The sequence below is a fragment of the Triturus cristatus genome, chromosome 7 (genome assembly GCF_964204655.1).
Source record: "Triturus cristatus chromosome 7, aTriCri1.1, whole genome shotgun sequence".
Classification (NCBI taxonomy): domain Eukaryota; kingdom Metazoa; phylum Chordata; class Amphibia; order Caudata; family Salamandridae; genus Triturus; species Triturus cristatus.
In genome coordinates this window covers 1,726,047,920-1,726,065,106 of record NC_140590.1, presented here as the reverse complement: position 1 = coordinate 1,726,065,106, position 17,187 = coordinate 1,726,047,920, and the positions used below count along the sequence as shown (strand labels likewise).

Here is a 17,187-nt window from a genome sequence, read left to right as displayed (position 1 = left end):
CACAATGAAATTATGTATTTTCCAGAATTTAAGATGCTCTAATTATTTATCGATAATCATTACACAAAAGGCTAGATTGCATTTGCAAGCCTTATGATTCCAGAAATCACAAGGTTTAAAAACATTTTTTTTTTTAAATATACCAAACCCATTTTGTGAGTCCAAAATGCATTTCTGACTTGCAAGATGGGTTTAGCAAACTATACAAATTTTTAGTAAGGAAGTGGAGTAAACGTAACATCCCGTGCTAATTGCGCTTAGCCATGGTACATATTAATGTTTTTTTACCGTATTTGGGGTCACAAACCATTGATCAGTTCCAATACCTCAAATGAGGTATTAACTGATTTTCAAAATGGAGGAAGTCTCTGTGTTCCATTTCCCCTTTGAGAATCATGTAAGGGAACAGGTATTGTTCAAAAGATCCTCTTCCTTCTCCCCCAAAAAGTCATCAAAACTGGGAAACTTTTATTTAAAAGTAGCACCAGGGATGGTGGTCTGCTGTTCCTTGCACATCACAATCAATTATTTGTTTCTAACTTCAGGGAGCTGCAAATAGTGATTAAATTGTATTAAATAGATCATTCTGCAACCCCTCACAACTGGCAATTCTGTAACTCATCCTATAGACTTTATTGCAAAATCAGAAGCAGGTCGCAAAAAAGTTGTGCACGATTTGAGCCCACTTTTTGGGACCTGTGCATTTATACATCTGGCCTTGAGTTCTGATTTTTCTCATGAGTCCCATTGGTGTCCAGACATCTCAAATGTTCAATTTAAAGAAATTAAAAAGGAGAGTCCTCATCTAATGCATTTTTTTGTTATTCAGCCAATTCTAGGGAGGTCATTGGTATTGCCTCTTCACTGTGACCTCTTTCACTATTGTCTACTGAAGCTGTAAAAACTAAGATGAAAGTAGGAGGAAAATACAAGGGATGACTAGAGCTGGACATGGTGTAATGACTGCAGTTATATAAAAGAGGATTTATCACTTCATCACTGTACCTCATCCCAGTCTCATGAGCATAAACTGAATGGGAAACACGTCATTTCGTAAGCTACACAGAGCCTTAAATAATGCTGCACTGGCATAGTCTAATGTCGTCAGATCTATTTACAAAGTTGTTGTACCAAGGGCAACAGTAGCAAATGAGTCTGCAGAAGGCCCAGCACGAGCCTGCAGAGTGAGATAAAGATATTGGGCTTGGCCAGGTCTCCACCCAGCCACGAAAATCACTAGCCCCAAGAAATGGAAAGAAACCAGAAGCCTGTTTTCTTGGTTTGTCTATTTAATAAGACAAGGACTGTGACAAGGAAAAGGGGCAAAAAGAAACAATCAGATTATTGCTCAAACACTACTACTAAAATGAGATAATCAGGCCACTTCTGGAACATCTCTGGCAGACACAGAGCTTGAGAGGGACAACAAATGCAAGGACATTACAAATTCAGCTTAAGTTTGGTGGATTGGATCACCTGCATGGATAAGTGTTTTATCATATGGCACTGGTGGGTCTGCTCAGCTTTTCATCTTCCTGAGGTTGGTAAATTGAGTAACACGGAGTAGGGTAACGATAAAGATCTGTTTCTTAGTGCTGAAAATCTCTGGGGTGAATGTGCACTTCGTAGAGACATGTTTTGTTATTTTAATCCCCCAAACTGTGCCAGAAGTGAAGCCAACTGAATCTCGGTACCACTATCAATGTGCCATTTTGGAAAGCCATCCCTAGAGTAACTTCTTTGGTCGGACACAAGCTGCTCTTTGTGAAAAGTTGTATCATTTAGTAATTTCCTTCTTCTCCTCTTTCTCCGTTATGTTATCTCTCAGTTCCAGTGGTATAAGGAAGCTTGAGGCCCCCCCCCCCCCGGCAAAGTGCATGAAGGGGACCCCCCACGCTCCAGAGCCAGTGAGGAGCTCCTAGGCCCATCGTGCACAGTGCTGGAGGGGGCCCCCTGGAGAGCAGGCACTCCCACACTGTGGGTGGTGAGGGGGCTTTTGTTACACCTCTGCTTACTTCATTCTTAATTGTACTTATTTTTACGGCATGTTTTTGCTAAAATCCATCTTTGCTAGGATGATAATCTAACCATCTATTTTTCATTGGTCTTTTGGCAGGGGTCACCTATGCAGATCTGAGTTTGATTCCTCAACAAAGTGGTGCAGGTATGGTTTGCTTATGGGCAGTAACTTCATTATATTGAGTTACTTTTTATTATGATATTAACATGTCATAACAGGATGTCTGAATTTGGATGTTGGTGTAGTTTTCCTTACAGTGAGGTGTAAGAGAAAAGCAAAGATGTTGGTGTTTGTTGCATAAACCACTCCTCTGGTGTAGTTCTACAAGGTTTGCTTTCCCACCTCAGAAGTGAACACCAGCACTGAATATGAAAGACAGGTTACCGTAGCCCGCAGAACCCTATCCAATACATTGTTGGACTAGAGTTATTGCTTTTGGGTAACTAAGAATCTGTACGAAGGGATCAGGAGCACTGTAGTCACAGAAAGAAACCCATTTCATTGTTCATATAATATCACACACACTGCACTAATAAGAATAAAAATTTAAATACAAAAGCATTTATCATAACAGGAACAACTTGTTTTTCACTACATTTAAAACTAACTACACAGGATATCATAAAAACAGGAAGAAGGCACTTTGTGAGCAACCAATGATTCTGCATAAAGGGACCTCCATGATCTAAGATGGCGACCTCCATAGTCTAAGATGGCAACCACCATAGTCTAAAATAGCGACTGGGCCTAAATGAAATAAAGTCAGATGATTGGGACTTTAGGGTCTTTATATCATTCCAGGCTTTAATGTATGAATGTGACATCATAGGCTCGTATCTAACATGGAGGGACTTGGATAATGTGTTGAGACATCAAAATACTAGGAATTAAAAAATGCCTAAAACATGATAAAATAACTAAACACTGCTTATGACCTCACATATTACATCACTCATGACGTCCTATGACATAATTATGACATCTCAAATGACATCTCAAAGGACATCTTGATTACGAGATGGTACAAGAAGTTGGATGGTCAAATAAATTGCTTAAAATTTATGGGCATCACACCTGTACACACGCTGCCTTCGGGGTCAGAAGAGTTTTATGAACTGACGACTTGGTGTATATATATATATATATATAAAGATATATATCTCCAGGATGCCCAGTGGAAAGGCTGCACTCTACACACAGTTTGCAGTAACATTTAAATAGGTCAGGATGTTCACTACATTCAAATTAACTTTCAGCTCTTGTGTCGAAAAGTTCGAGATTGATGCGTTTCAGAGAATATTGCTCCTTCCTCAGAGGCTTCGACCAAGGGATTTGTGCTGATTTGGACATGGCTTGGCAGTTCGGGCTGGACTGTTCCCATGAAGCACAGGGTCCGACTGATTTGCATATGGCCATGTCTGAACTGGGGTGGCAGAGTGGGCTAAAGAACGGTGATGGATTAAACCCAGATCAGTTGACTGGGGGTGATTGCTTGCAATGTTCAACACTCCGTCCATCATTTCCTTTGGTTTTGCTTTATTCGCCATAAGTAGGCAGGGTATGCTCAGACGTGAATCCCTTGCTCACTTTGCCACTGGATTCAAGCAAGCCTGGCTGAAGACGGCTGAAATGCCAGAAACCGGTCCTAGGAAGCTTGTTTCCGGTCCAGGGAAGACATGGCTTGGCAGTTCGGGCTGGACTGTTCCCATGAGGCGCAGGGTCAGACTGATTTGCATATGGCCATGTCTGAACTGGGGTGGCAGAGTGGGCTAAAGAACGATGATGGATTAAACCCAGATCAGTTGACTGGGGGTGAGTGCTTGCAACGTTCAACACTCCGTCCATCATTTCCTTTGGTTTTGCTTTATTCGCCATAAGTTGGCAGGGTATGCTCAGACGTGAGTCCCTTGCTCACTATGCCACTGGATTCAAGCAAGCCTGGCTGAAGACGGCTGAAATGCCAGAAACTGGTCCTAGGAAGCTTGTTTCCGGTCCAGGGAAGACATGGCTTGGCAGTTCGGGCTGGACTGTTCCCATGAGGCGCAGGGTCAGACTGATTTGCTAATGGCCATGTCTGAACTGGGGTGGCAGAGTGGGCTAAAGAACATGATGGATTAAACCCAGATCAGTTGACTGGGGGTGAGTGCTTGCAATGTTCAACACTCCGTCCATCATTTCCTTTGGTTTTGCTTTATTCGCCATAAGTTGGCAGGGTATGCTCAGACGTGAGTCCCTTGCTCACTTTGCCACTGGATTCAAGCAAGCCTGGCTGAAGACGGCTGAAATGCCAGAAACCGGTCCTAGGAAGCTTGTTTCCAGTCCAGGGAAGACATGGCTTGGCAGTTCGGGCTGGACTGTTCCCATGAGGCACAGGGTCAGACTGATTTGCTAATGGCCATGTCTGAACTGGGGTGGCAGAGTGGGCTAAAGAACGGTGATGGATTAAACCCAGATCAGTTGACTGGGGGTGAGTGCTTGCAATGTTCAACACTCTGTCCATCATTTCGTTTGATTTTGCTTTATTCGCCATAAGTTGGCAGGGTATGCTCAGACGTGAGTCCCTTGCTCACTTTGCCACTGGATTCAAGCAAGCCTGGCTGAAGACGGCTGAAATGCCAGAAACCGGTCCTAGGAAGCTTGTTGCCGGTCCAGGGAAGACATGGCTTGGCAGTTCGGGCTGGACTGTTCCCATGAGGCGCAGGGTCAGACTGATTTGCATATGGCCATGTCTGAACTGGGGTGGCAGAGTGGGCTAAAGAACGGTGATGAATTAAACCCAGATCAGTTGACTGGGGGTGAGTGCTTGCAATGTTCAACACTCCGTCCATCATTTCCTTTGGTTTTGCTTTATTCGCCATAAGTTGGCAGGGTATGCTCAGACGTGAGTCCCTTGCTCACTTTGCCACTGGATTCAAGCAAGCCTGGCTTAAGACGGCTGAAATGCCAGAAACCGGTCCTAGGAAGCTTGTTTTCGGTCCAGGGAAGATATGGCTTGGCAGTTCGGGCTGGACTGTTCCCATGAGGCGCAGGGTCAGGCTGATTTGCATATGGCCATGTCTGAACTGGGGTGGCAGAGTGGGCTACAGAACGGTGATGGATTAAACCCAGATCAGTTGACTGGGGGTGAGTGCTTGCAATGTTCAACACTCCGTCCATCATTTCCTTTGGTTTTGCTTTATTCGCCATAAGTTGGCAGGGTATGCTCAGACGTGAGTCCCTTGCTCACTTTGCCACTGGATTCAAGCAAGCCTGGCTGAAGACGGCTGAAATGCCAGAAACCGGTCCTAGGAAGCTTGTTTCTGGTCCAGGGAAGACATGGCTTGGCAGTTCGGGCTGGACTGTTCCCATGAGGCGCAGGGTCAGACTGATTTGCATATGGCCATGTCTGAACTGGGGTGGCAGAGTGGGCTAAAGAACGGTGATGGATTAAACCCAGATCAGTTGACTGGGGGTGAGTGCTTGCAATGTTCAACACTCCGTCCATCATTTCCTTTGGTTTTGCCTGATTTGGACACACCCACGCACTTTATAAAGAATTAACCACCCTCCAATGGGTGCTCAAAATGAGTTCAAACGCAAAGCCTCCTGGGCCTTGTGGTTTGTGTCCCACATATCTGCCTTGTATAGGTGCAAGAGAAATGTTGCTGCTGACTTGAAAGCCCTCAAATGGGCCCTTGGATGCGTAACTGTCATTTATCCCATAAACTGCTATTTCATCTCTGGGGCCCGGCAAGATTCCAAGCTCTGTGATCCCCGTGATCATGTGGCGGTGCGATCCTTTGCGGCTGGGCTGTTGCATAATACATGAAGCCGCTATCCAGGATACCCACTGGCTAGGCCGCACTCTACAGACAGTTTGCAGTAACATTTAAATAGGTCAGGCTGTCCACCGCATTCAAATTAATTTTCAGCTCTGGTGTCGAAAAGTTCAAGCCTGATGCATTTCAGAGCATGTTGCTCCTTCCTCAGAGGCTTCGACCAAGGGATTCCTGCTGATTTGGACACACCCACGCAATTTATGCGTCCTTTTTTACCCTCCAATGGGTTTGTCTCCTGAACCACTCAATTAGAGATCAATTAAATAGCCCTCCAGTGGGCTCCAGATAAAACTCTGCATGTTAGATTTTAGTCACCTTCTTGCGCCGAATTAAAAGGGGTCCCTGCCCCTCTTATGGTCCTCCATTTATTTTGCAGGTGGTGCGTCACCACCACGGCCGGAGCCGCCGCGATAATATCTTCTCCAAGGGTGCTCAGAAACGAGGCCGCACTCCGCTAGAAGGTAGTTTTACAACCACTTTATTATAACATGCAGCTTTTCACCTTGCTGGTAAATCCCTCGGCCTTACGCGTTTCTAAGCCTGCGTGCTTCTCGTCAGAGGCCAGTGTCAGGAGTCAACTGTTCAACGCTACCACGCCCCTGCTGCATGTAAAGGTATTTTAAGCATGCAGCTGGGGCGTGGTAGTTTTGAACAATTGACTCCTGACACTGGCCTCTGACGAGAAGCACGTATGCTTCGAAACGCGTAAGGCCGAGGGATTAACCAACGAGATGAAAAGCGGTTAATGGGGTAAGGTTGAGGTGGATAGGTGCAAAAGCATCAGAGCTAAGGGAATCTATTATTATGAAGAATTTAGCAGACATTGTTTTTATTTTAGAAAATAGATTAGATCATGAGCGGGTCTTATCTAGTTTTAAAGAAATCAACAAAGCCATTAACGCTAAGTTTACAAGTGGTAGTAGGGGTAGTAACAAACCTGGTTTGGTTTGGTTTGATAAAACCTGTTCTGCTGCCCTGACCGATCTTAAACAGGCCCTTGTAATTAGACCTAGAGATAAAAAACTAGTAACTACTCTGAGGCTAGAATATAAAAGTGCTATTAAAGCGAGGAAGAAGGTTCTACAGCTCCAGGCCTGGGATTCTCTTAACCAGGTGGCAGAATGTTCTAATTCTGTATTATTTTGGGCAACAGTCAACTCCCCATTCCTTAAGGAAACAAATATGCCTGAGTTAACATCAAACGTCTCTTGTGAAGGATGGATTACCCACTTCTCAAGTATTTTCAACTCAGATAAAAACACTAATGTCGGGACAGTTAGCTGGCCGATTATACCACTGGAGATTACTGTGGAAGAAGTGGAAATGGGGATTAGGGCAAGCAAAGGAGGGAAGGCCCAAGGCCCAGATGGGGTCCCTAGTGACGTATATAAGGATGCCCCAGAAGTATGGGGCCCACTGTTGGCTGTTGTTTTTAATGCCGCGGTTTGTACAGATCCTCCGTTAACATGGGAGGAGTCTATAATTGTACCAATATACAAGAAAGGATCCAGGTCAGACGCAAAAAACTATAGACCTGTTTCATTATTGGATGCTTCGGTAAAAGTTATGAGTAGGATTATGCTAGTTAGACTCGAAGAATGGGTAGAACAGGACTGTATTCTGTCAGATAGCCAATATGGCTTTAGGAAAGGTAGGGGTACACTCGATCAATGCATTAATCTAGAATTATTGATCGGGAAATATAGTGAAGCCAAATCTGGTCATATTTATATATGCTTTGCAGATTTAAGTAGCGCATTCGACATGGTTGACCACTCTATTCTGTGGTCAACCTTGTTGGAAATAGGGGCGCCAAAGGGCATAATTTATTTTCTTGCCAGGATGTATGAGAGATTAAAAACATGTGTACGTTTTGGTAAGAAGGGTGAATGTACCCGGAACTTTAGCGTTAAGCGAGGTATAAGGCAGGGTTGTGTTTTAGCCCCACTTTTATTTATTTTATTTATAAATAACATTGATGCAATTTTAAAAGAAGTACCCGCAGATGCTCCCATGATTAACGGTGCACCAGTACCAGTGTTACTATATGCTGATGATGCTGTATTATTATCGAGAACTCCGATAGGGTTACAACGACTAATGGATAGTTTTGCTTCTTTTATTAATGATAAAAAATTAGTTATCAACAAAAGCAAAACTTATACAATGATCTGTGGCCCAAAGAAATGTAAATATACAGCGAAAGGGTTTTTTATTGACAAAGCAAAAGTACAGCAGGTGGACAAATTCTGTTATTTAGGCATAACTTTTTCTGAAGATAAAAAGTGGACACATGAATTTAATAATATACGCAATAAAATGGCTAGAAATGCACATGGAATTTTTAGATTTGCCCAGAAAATTGGGGATCGAAGGACCAGAGACATGAAAAAAATTTATCAGGCAAGATGTGTTTCGATTGCATTATATGGGGCAGGAATTTGGGGTTACAGTGATGTATATGAATTACAACTGGAACAGAATTCTTTCCTTAAAAAAGTTTTGTGTTTACCCACTTCGGCCTCTAATGCATTATGTCACCAAGAATTAAATATGAACTATCTATCCGATCTTTTGTCACTTAGACCTCTGATGGTGTGGCGGTCTATTTGGTTGAATGAAGAAAAATCCTTTACTAGGGTTATTATCCAGGATTGTATGCGACTAGATAAAGCCTTAGCAATACCCTGGATTAAATACATTATTATGTGTTTTTCGGATATTTTTAACCTGAATATTGTAACTGATCCGAACGCTGTTTTATTAATCCCTAAGATCGAGTTAAAAAGGGTTTTTCTAGCCTTTGTTGAGAGGAAAAGAACTGTTATTGCTGGTACTTTGTCCACTGTTATGTTTTATAACAGATATTTGACCATGGATGGATTCCCTGTCTATTTAACTCTTGTCACCAGGCCGACACATAAATTTGTGCTGACTAGATTGAGATTCGGCACAGTGCATCATCTGGTGGCCCAACCTGTAATGAGGAAATACCCTGTAGGCCCTTGTAGTTGTGACGGGATTTCAAAGCAGAGCACAATGCACTTTATATTATTTTGCAAGCTCTACTCTAATTTTCGTATTATTTTGCTAAAACCCATGTTTGTTAAATATGGTACACGTACGGTTGAGCAAGCCATGAAACTGATTTTTAATTTACAATCGGCTGATATTTGTTTTTATACTGCTACTTTTTTAAACAAATGCATCAATGTGAGGAAGAGTATGTGTTTTTAGATGTTTATGTCATTTTAAAGGGGTAAATTATTGTTTTTTAACTATTAATACTGTATAATGATGTGTAATTATGTCTGCTATAAGCTGTTCATATTTTGTAATTGTGATTGTGTATGCTTTGATGGACATTAATTTGTACCGAATAAAGCTGAATTGAATTGAAAAGCTGTATGTTATAATAAAGTGGTTGTAAAACTACCTTCTAGCGGAGTGCGGCCTCGTTTCTGAGCACACTTGGAGAATATATATAAATATATATATATATCTTATCTACCGGCAGTCGCCAATAGATAGTTATATAGTATATAGTTAGGACCTAGTTTCCATAGGAAAAGCGTATTTTCTTTTCCCAATAACTTGGCGCCAGTTGACAAATCTTCTCAAAATTTTCAAAACTTTTGGCCCGCTCCGGTCAGCTCCTATCCTGAATGTTTCGGGGTGATTCGCCAAGTGGGGGCTGATAAAAAAGGGGGTCCCAAAACATGTTTTCTCGATGTTATTTCCGATAGGAAACTTTAGACACGACTACAGCCCGAACTCCTGAATGGAATCACACCAAATTTAGTAAAAAGGTAGCCCTTGTTTCAGAAAAATATCTTTTTTTTTAAATGGTATAAATCAGTTCAGGAGTTCCTGAGAAATCTAAAAAATAGAGGTCAAAAAATCAATTTCCAATAGGAAACATTAGACATGGTTACAGCTGAAACTGCTGAACGGAATTACACCAAATTTGGCAAAAAGGTAGTGCTTTGTTCATAAAGCGACCTTTTATTTAAATGGTGTAAATCCGTTCAGTAATTTTCGAGACATTAAAGGAAAGACATTTTTATATATCTGGGCGGAACCTAACTACACAAGCACAAACTTAACTCTAATTTGCTGACAACACTTCAATCCAGGAAGTGTTGGCAGCCATCTTGTTGCAATGCTTTTTAGGTCTCGCTAGCGACGCAGCGCATGCGCTGCAAATGACACAAACACCACTGCACTGCCCTAAACCCTAAAACACTACCCCAGCACCACCTCCTACACTGCCTGAACACCACTGCACTGCCCTAAATCCTGAAACACCACCCCCAGAACGACCCCCTACACTGCCCGAACACAACTGCTCTGCCCTAAACCCTAAAACACCAGCCCCATCACGACCCCCTACACTGCCCAAACACCACTGCAGTGCCCTAAACCCTAAAACTCCAGCCCCAGCACGACCCCCTACACTGCCCCAACACCACTGCACTGCCCTAAACCCTGAAATACCACCCCCAGCACGACCCCCTACACTGCCCGAACACCACTGCACTGCCGTAAACCTTGAAACACCACCCCAACATGACCCGCTACACTGCCCGAACACCACTGCACTGCCCAAAACCCTGAAACACCACCCCCCAGCACGACCCCCTACACTGCCCGAACACCACTGCACTGCCTTAAACACCACCCACCAGCATGACCCCCTACACTGCCCGAACACCGCTGCACTGCCCTAAACCCTGAAACACCACCCCCAGCACAAACCCCTACACTACCCAAACACCACTGCACTGCCCTAAACCCTGAAACACCACCCCCAGCAAGACCCCCTACACTGCCCGAACACCACTGCACTTCCTTAAACCCTGAAACACCACCCCCACCAAGACCCCCTACACTGCCTGAACACCACTGCACTAAACCCTGAAACACCACCCCCAGCAAGACCCCCTACACTGCCCGAACAACACTGCACTGCTAAACCCTGAAACACCACCCCCTGCACCACCCCCTACACTGCCCGAACACCACTGCAATGTCCTAAACCCTGAAACACCACCCCCAGCACCACCCCCTACACTGCCCGAACACCACTGCACTGCCCTAAACCCTAAAACACCACCCCCAGCACCCTCACCCTACACTGCCCGAAAAACACTGCACTGCCCTAAACCCTAAAACACCACACCCAGCACCACCCCCTACGCTGCCTGAACACCACTGCTCTGCCCTAAACCCTAAAACACCCCCCAGCATCACCCCCTACACTACCCGAACACCACTGCACTACCCTAAGCCCTAAAACACTCCCCCCAGCACGACCCCCTACACTACCCGAACACGACTACACTGCCCTAAACCCGAAAACACTCCCCCAGCACGACCCCCTACACTACCCGAACACCACTGCACTGCCCTAAACCCTAAAACACTCCCCCAGCACGTCCCACTACACTACCCGAACACCACTGCACTGCCCTAAGCCCTAAAACACTCCCCCCAGCATGACCCCCTACATTACCCGAACACCACCACACTGCCCTAAACCCTAAAACACTCCCCCAGCACGACCCCCTACACTACCCGAACACCACTGCACTGCCCTAAACTCTAAAACACTCCCCCAGCACGTCCCCCTACACTACCCGAACACCACTGCACTGCCCTAAACCCTAAAACACTACCCCCAGCACGACCCCCTTCACTACCCAAACACCAATGCACTACCTAAACCCTAAAACACTACCCCCAGCACGACCCCCTTCACTACCCAAACACCACTGCACTACCCTAAACCCTAAAACACTACCCCTAGCATGATCCCCTACACTACCCTAAACCCTAAAACACTACCCCCAGCATGACCCCCTAGACTACCCAAACACCACTGCACTACCCTAAACCCTAAAACACTACCCCTGCACGACCCCCTACACTACCCAAACACCACTGCACTACCTTAAACCGTAAAACACTACCCCCAGCACGACCCCCTACACTACCCAAACACCACTGCACTAACCTAAACCCTGAAACACCACCCCCAGCAAGACCCCCTACACTGCCCAAACACCACTGCACTTCCTTAAACCCTGAAACACCACCCCCACCAAGACCCCCTACACAGCCTGAACACCACTGCACTAAACCCTGAAACACCACCCCCAGCAAGACCCCCTACACTGCCCGAACAACACTGCACTGCTAAACCCTGAAACACCACCCCCTGCACCACCCCCTACACTGCCCGAACACCACTGCAATGTCCTAAACCCTGAAACACCACCCCCAGCACCACCCCCTACACTGCCCGAACCCACTGCACTGCCCTAAACCCTAAAACACCACCCCCAGCACCCTCACCCTACACTGCCCGAAAAACACTGCACTGCCCTAAACCCTAAAACACCACACCCAGCACCACCCCCTACGCTGCCTGAACACCACTGCTCTGCCCTAAACCCTAAAACACCCCCCAGCATCACCCCCTACACTACCCGAACACCACTGCACTACCCTAAGCCCTAAAACACTCCCCCCAGCATGACCCCCTACACTACCCGAACACCACTACACTGCCCTAAACCCTAAAACACTCCCCCAGCACGACCCCCTACACTACCCGAACACCACTGCACTGCCCTAAACCCTAAAACACTCCCCCAGCACGTCCCACTACACTACCCGAACACCACTGCACTGCCCTAAGCCCTAAAACACTCCCCCCAGCATGACCCCCTACATTACCCGAACACCACTACACTGCCCTAAACCCTAAAACACTCCCCCAGCACAACCCCCTACACTACCCGGACACCACTGCACTGCCCTAAACCCTAAAACACTCCCCCAGCACGTCCCACTATACTACCCGAACACCACTGCACTGCCCTAAACCCTAATACACTCCCCCCAGCATGACCCCCTACACTACCCGAACACCACTGCACTGCCATAAACCCTAAAACACTACCCCAGTACACACCCTACACTACCTGAACACCACTGCACTGCCCTAAACCCTAAAACACAACCCCCTTCACTACCCAAACACCAATGCACTACCTAAACCCTAAAACACTACCCCCAGCACGACCCCCTTCACTACCCAAACACCACTGCACTACCCTAAACCCTAAAACACTACCCCTAGCATGATCCCCTACACTACCCAAACATCACTGCACTACCCTAAACCCTAAAACACTACCCCCAGCACGACCCCCTACACTACCCAAACACCACTGCACTAACCTAAACCCTGAAACACCACCCCCAGCAAGACCCCCTACACTGCCCAAACATCACTGCACTTCCATAAACCCTGAAACACCACCCCCACCAAGACCCCCTACACAGCCTGAACACCACTGCACTAAACCCTGAAACACCACCCCCAGCAAGACCCCCAACACTGCCCGAACAACACTGCACTGCTAAACCCTGAAACACCACCCCCTGCACCACCCCCTACACTGCCCGAACACCACTGCAATGTCCTAAACCCTGAAACACCACCCCCAGCACCACCCCCTACACTGCCCGAACCCACTGCACTGCCCTAAACCCTAAAACACCACCCCCAGCACCCTCACCCTACACTGCCCGAAAAACACTGCACTGCCCTAAACCCTAAAACACCACACCCAGCACCACCCCCTACGCTGCCTGAACACCACTGCTCTGCCCTAAACCCTAAAACACCCCCCAGCATCACCCCCTACACTACCCGAACACCACTGCACTACCCTAAGCCCTAAAACACTCCCCCCAGCATGACCCCCTACACTACCCGAACACCACTACACTGCCCTAAACCCTAAAACACTCCCCCAGCACGACCCCCTACACTACCCGAACACCACTGCACTGCCCTAAACCCTAAAACACTCCCCCAGCACATCCCACTACACTACCCGAACACCACTGCACTGCCCTAAGCCCTAAAACACTCCCCCCAGCATGACCCCCTACATTACCCGAACACCACTACACTGCCCTAAACCCTAAAACACTCCCCCAGCACGACCCCCTACACTACCCGGACACCACTGCACTGCCCTAAACCCTAAAACACTCCCCCAGCACGTCCCACTACACTACCCGAACACCACTGCACTGCCCTAAACCCTAATACACTCCCCCAGCATGACCCCCTACACTACCCGAACACCACTGCACTGCCATAAACCCTAAAACACTACCCCAGTACACACCCTACACTACCTGAACACCACTGCACTGCCCTAAACCCTAAAACACAACCCCCTTCACTACCCAAACACCAATGCACTACCTAAACCCTAAAACACTACCCCAAGCATGACCCCCTTCACTACCCAAAGACCACTGCACTACCCTAAACCCTAAAACACTACCCCTAGCATGATCCCCTACACTACCCAAACATCACTGCACTACCCTAAACCCTAAAACACTACCCCCAGCACGACCCCCTAGACTACCCAAACACCACTGCACTACCCTAAACCCTAAAACACAACCCCTGCACGACCCCCTACACTACTCAAACACCACTGCACTACCTTAAACCGTAAAACACTACCCCCAGCACGACCCCCTACACTACCCAAACACCACTGCACTACCCGAAACCCTAAAACACTACGCCCAGCATGACCCCCTACACTACCCAAACACCACTGCACTACCATAAACCCTAAAACACAACCCCGCACGACTACACTACCCAAAGACCACTGTAGTACCCTAAAACCTAAAACACAACCCCCTACACTACACAAACACAGCTGCACTACCCTAAACCCTAAAACACTACCCCCAGCATGACCACCTACACTACCCAAACATCACTGCACTACCCTAAACCCTAAAACACTACCCCAGCACGACCCCCTAGACTACCCAAACACCACTGCACTACCCTAAACCCTAAAACACAACCCCTGCACGACCCCCTACACTACCCAAACACCACTGCACTACCATAAACCGTAAAACACTACCCCCAGTATGACCCCCTACACTACCCAAACACCACTGCACTACCCAAAACCCTAAAACACTACCCCCAGCACGACCCCCTACACTACCCAAACACCACTGCACTACCATAATCCCTAAAACACAACCCCGCACGACTACACTACCCAAAGACCACTGCACTACCCTAAAACCTAAAACACGACCCCCTACACTACACAAACACAGCTGCACTACCTTAAACCCTAAAACACTACCCCAGTACGACCACCTACACTACACAAACACCACTGCACTACCCTAAACCCTAAAACACTACCCCCTACACTACACAAACACCACTGCACTACCCGAAACCCTAAAACACTACCCCCAGCACGACCCCCTACACTACCCAAACACCACTACACCTCCCTAAATCCTAAAACACTACCCCCAGCAGTACCCCCTACACTAACCAAACACCACTGCACTACCCTAAACCCTAAAACACTACCCCAGCAGTACCCCCTACACTACCTAAACACCATTGCACTACCCTAAACCCTAAAACACTACCCCGAGCAGTACCCTTTACACTACCCAAACACCACTGCACTACCCTAAACCCTAAACCACTACCCCCAGCATGACCCCCTACACTACCCAAACACCACTGCACTACCCTAAACCCTACATCTACCCCCAGCACGACCCCCTACACTACCCAAACACCACTGCAATACCCTAAACCTTAAAACACAACCCCTGCACGACCCCCTACACTACCCAAACGTCACTGCACTACCCTAAACCCTAAAACACTACCCCCAGCACGACCCCCTAGACTACCCAAACACCACTGCACTACCCTAAACCCTAAAACACAACCCCTGCACAACCCCCTACACTACCCAAACACCACTGCACTACCTTAAACCATAAAACACTACCCCCAGCACGACCCCCTACACTACCCAAACACCACTGCACTACCCGAAACCCTAAAACACTACGCCCAGCATGACCCCCTACACTACCCAAACACCACTGCACTACCATAAACCCTAAAACACAACCCCACACGACTACACTACCCAAAGACCACTGTAGTACCCTAAAACCTAAAACACGACCCCCTACACTACACAAACACAGCTGCACTACCCTAAACCCTAAAACACTACCCCCAGCATGACCACCTACACTACACAAACACCACTGCACTACCATAAACCCTAAAACACTACCCCTACACTACACAAACAACACTGCACTACCCGAAACCCTAAAACACTATCCCCAGCACGACCACCTACACTACCCAAACACCACTACACCTCCCTAAACCCTAAAACACTACCCCCATCACGACCCCCTTCTCTATCCAAACACCAATGCACTACCTAAACCCTAAAACACTACCCCCAGCACGACCCCCTTCACTACCCAAACACCACTGCACTACCCTAAACCCTAAGACACTACCCCTAGCACGATCCCCTACACTACCCAAACATCACTGCACTACCCTAAACCCTAAAACACTACCCCCAGCATGACCCCCTACACTACCCAAACACCCCTGCACTACCCTATACCCTAAAACACTACCCCTGCACGACCCCCTACACTACCCAAACACCACTGCACTACCTTAAACCGTAAAACACTACCCCCAGCATGACCCCCTACACTACCCAAACACCACTGCACTACCCGAAACCCTAAAACACTACCCCCAGCACGACCCCCTACACTACCCAAACACCACTGCACTACCATAATCCCTAAAACACAACCCCGCACGACTACACTACCCAAAGACCACTGCACTACCCTAAAACCTAAAACACGACCCCCTACACTACACAAACACAGCTGCACTACCTTAAACCCTAAAACACTACCCCAGCACGACCACCTACACTACACAAACACCACTGCACTACCCTAGACCCTAAAAAACTACCCCCTACACTACACAAACACCACTGCACTACCCGAAACCCTAAACCACTACCCCCAGCACGACCCCCTACACTACCCAAACACCACTACACCTCCCTAAACCCTAAAACACTACCCCCAGCAGTACCCCCTACACTACCCAAACACCACTGCACTACCCTAAACCCTAAAACACTACCCCAGCAGTACCCCCTACACTACCTAAACACCATTGCACTACCCTACACCCTAAAACACTACCCCGAGCAGTACCCTTTACACTACCCAAACACCACTGCACTACCCTAAACCCTAAACCACTAACCCCAGCATGACCCCCTACACTACCCAAACACCACTGCACTACCCTAAACCCTACATCTACCCCCAGCACAACCCCCTACACTACCCAAACACCACTGCAATACCCTAAACCTTCCCTCAGCACGAACCCCTACACTG

General features: G+C 47.2%; 1 protein-coding gene across 1 annotated transcript in view; it reads left to right on the top strand.

The window, feature by feature from the left end:
- LOC146812905 (killer cell lectin-like receptor subfamily B member 1B allele A) overlaps positions 1 to 17,187 on the top strand; it is a 163,958-nt gene that overhangs the window by 14,820 nt on the left and 131,951 nt on the right. The window contains exon 2 of the mRNA XM_085614637.1: positions 2,117 to 2,164. Within this exon, the coding sequence (XP_085470763.1) occupies positions 2,117 to 2,164 (48 nt within the window). The remainder of the gene's footprint in view (positions 1 to 2,116; positions 2,165 to 17,187) is intronic.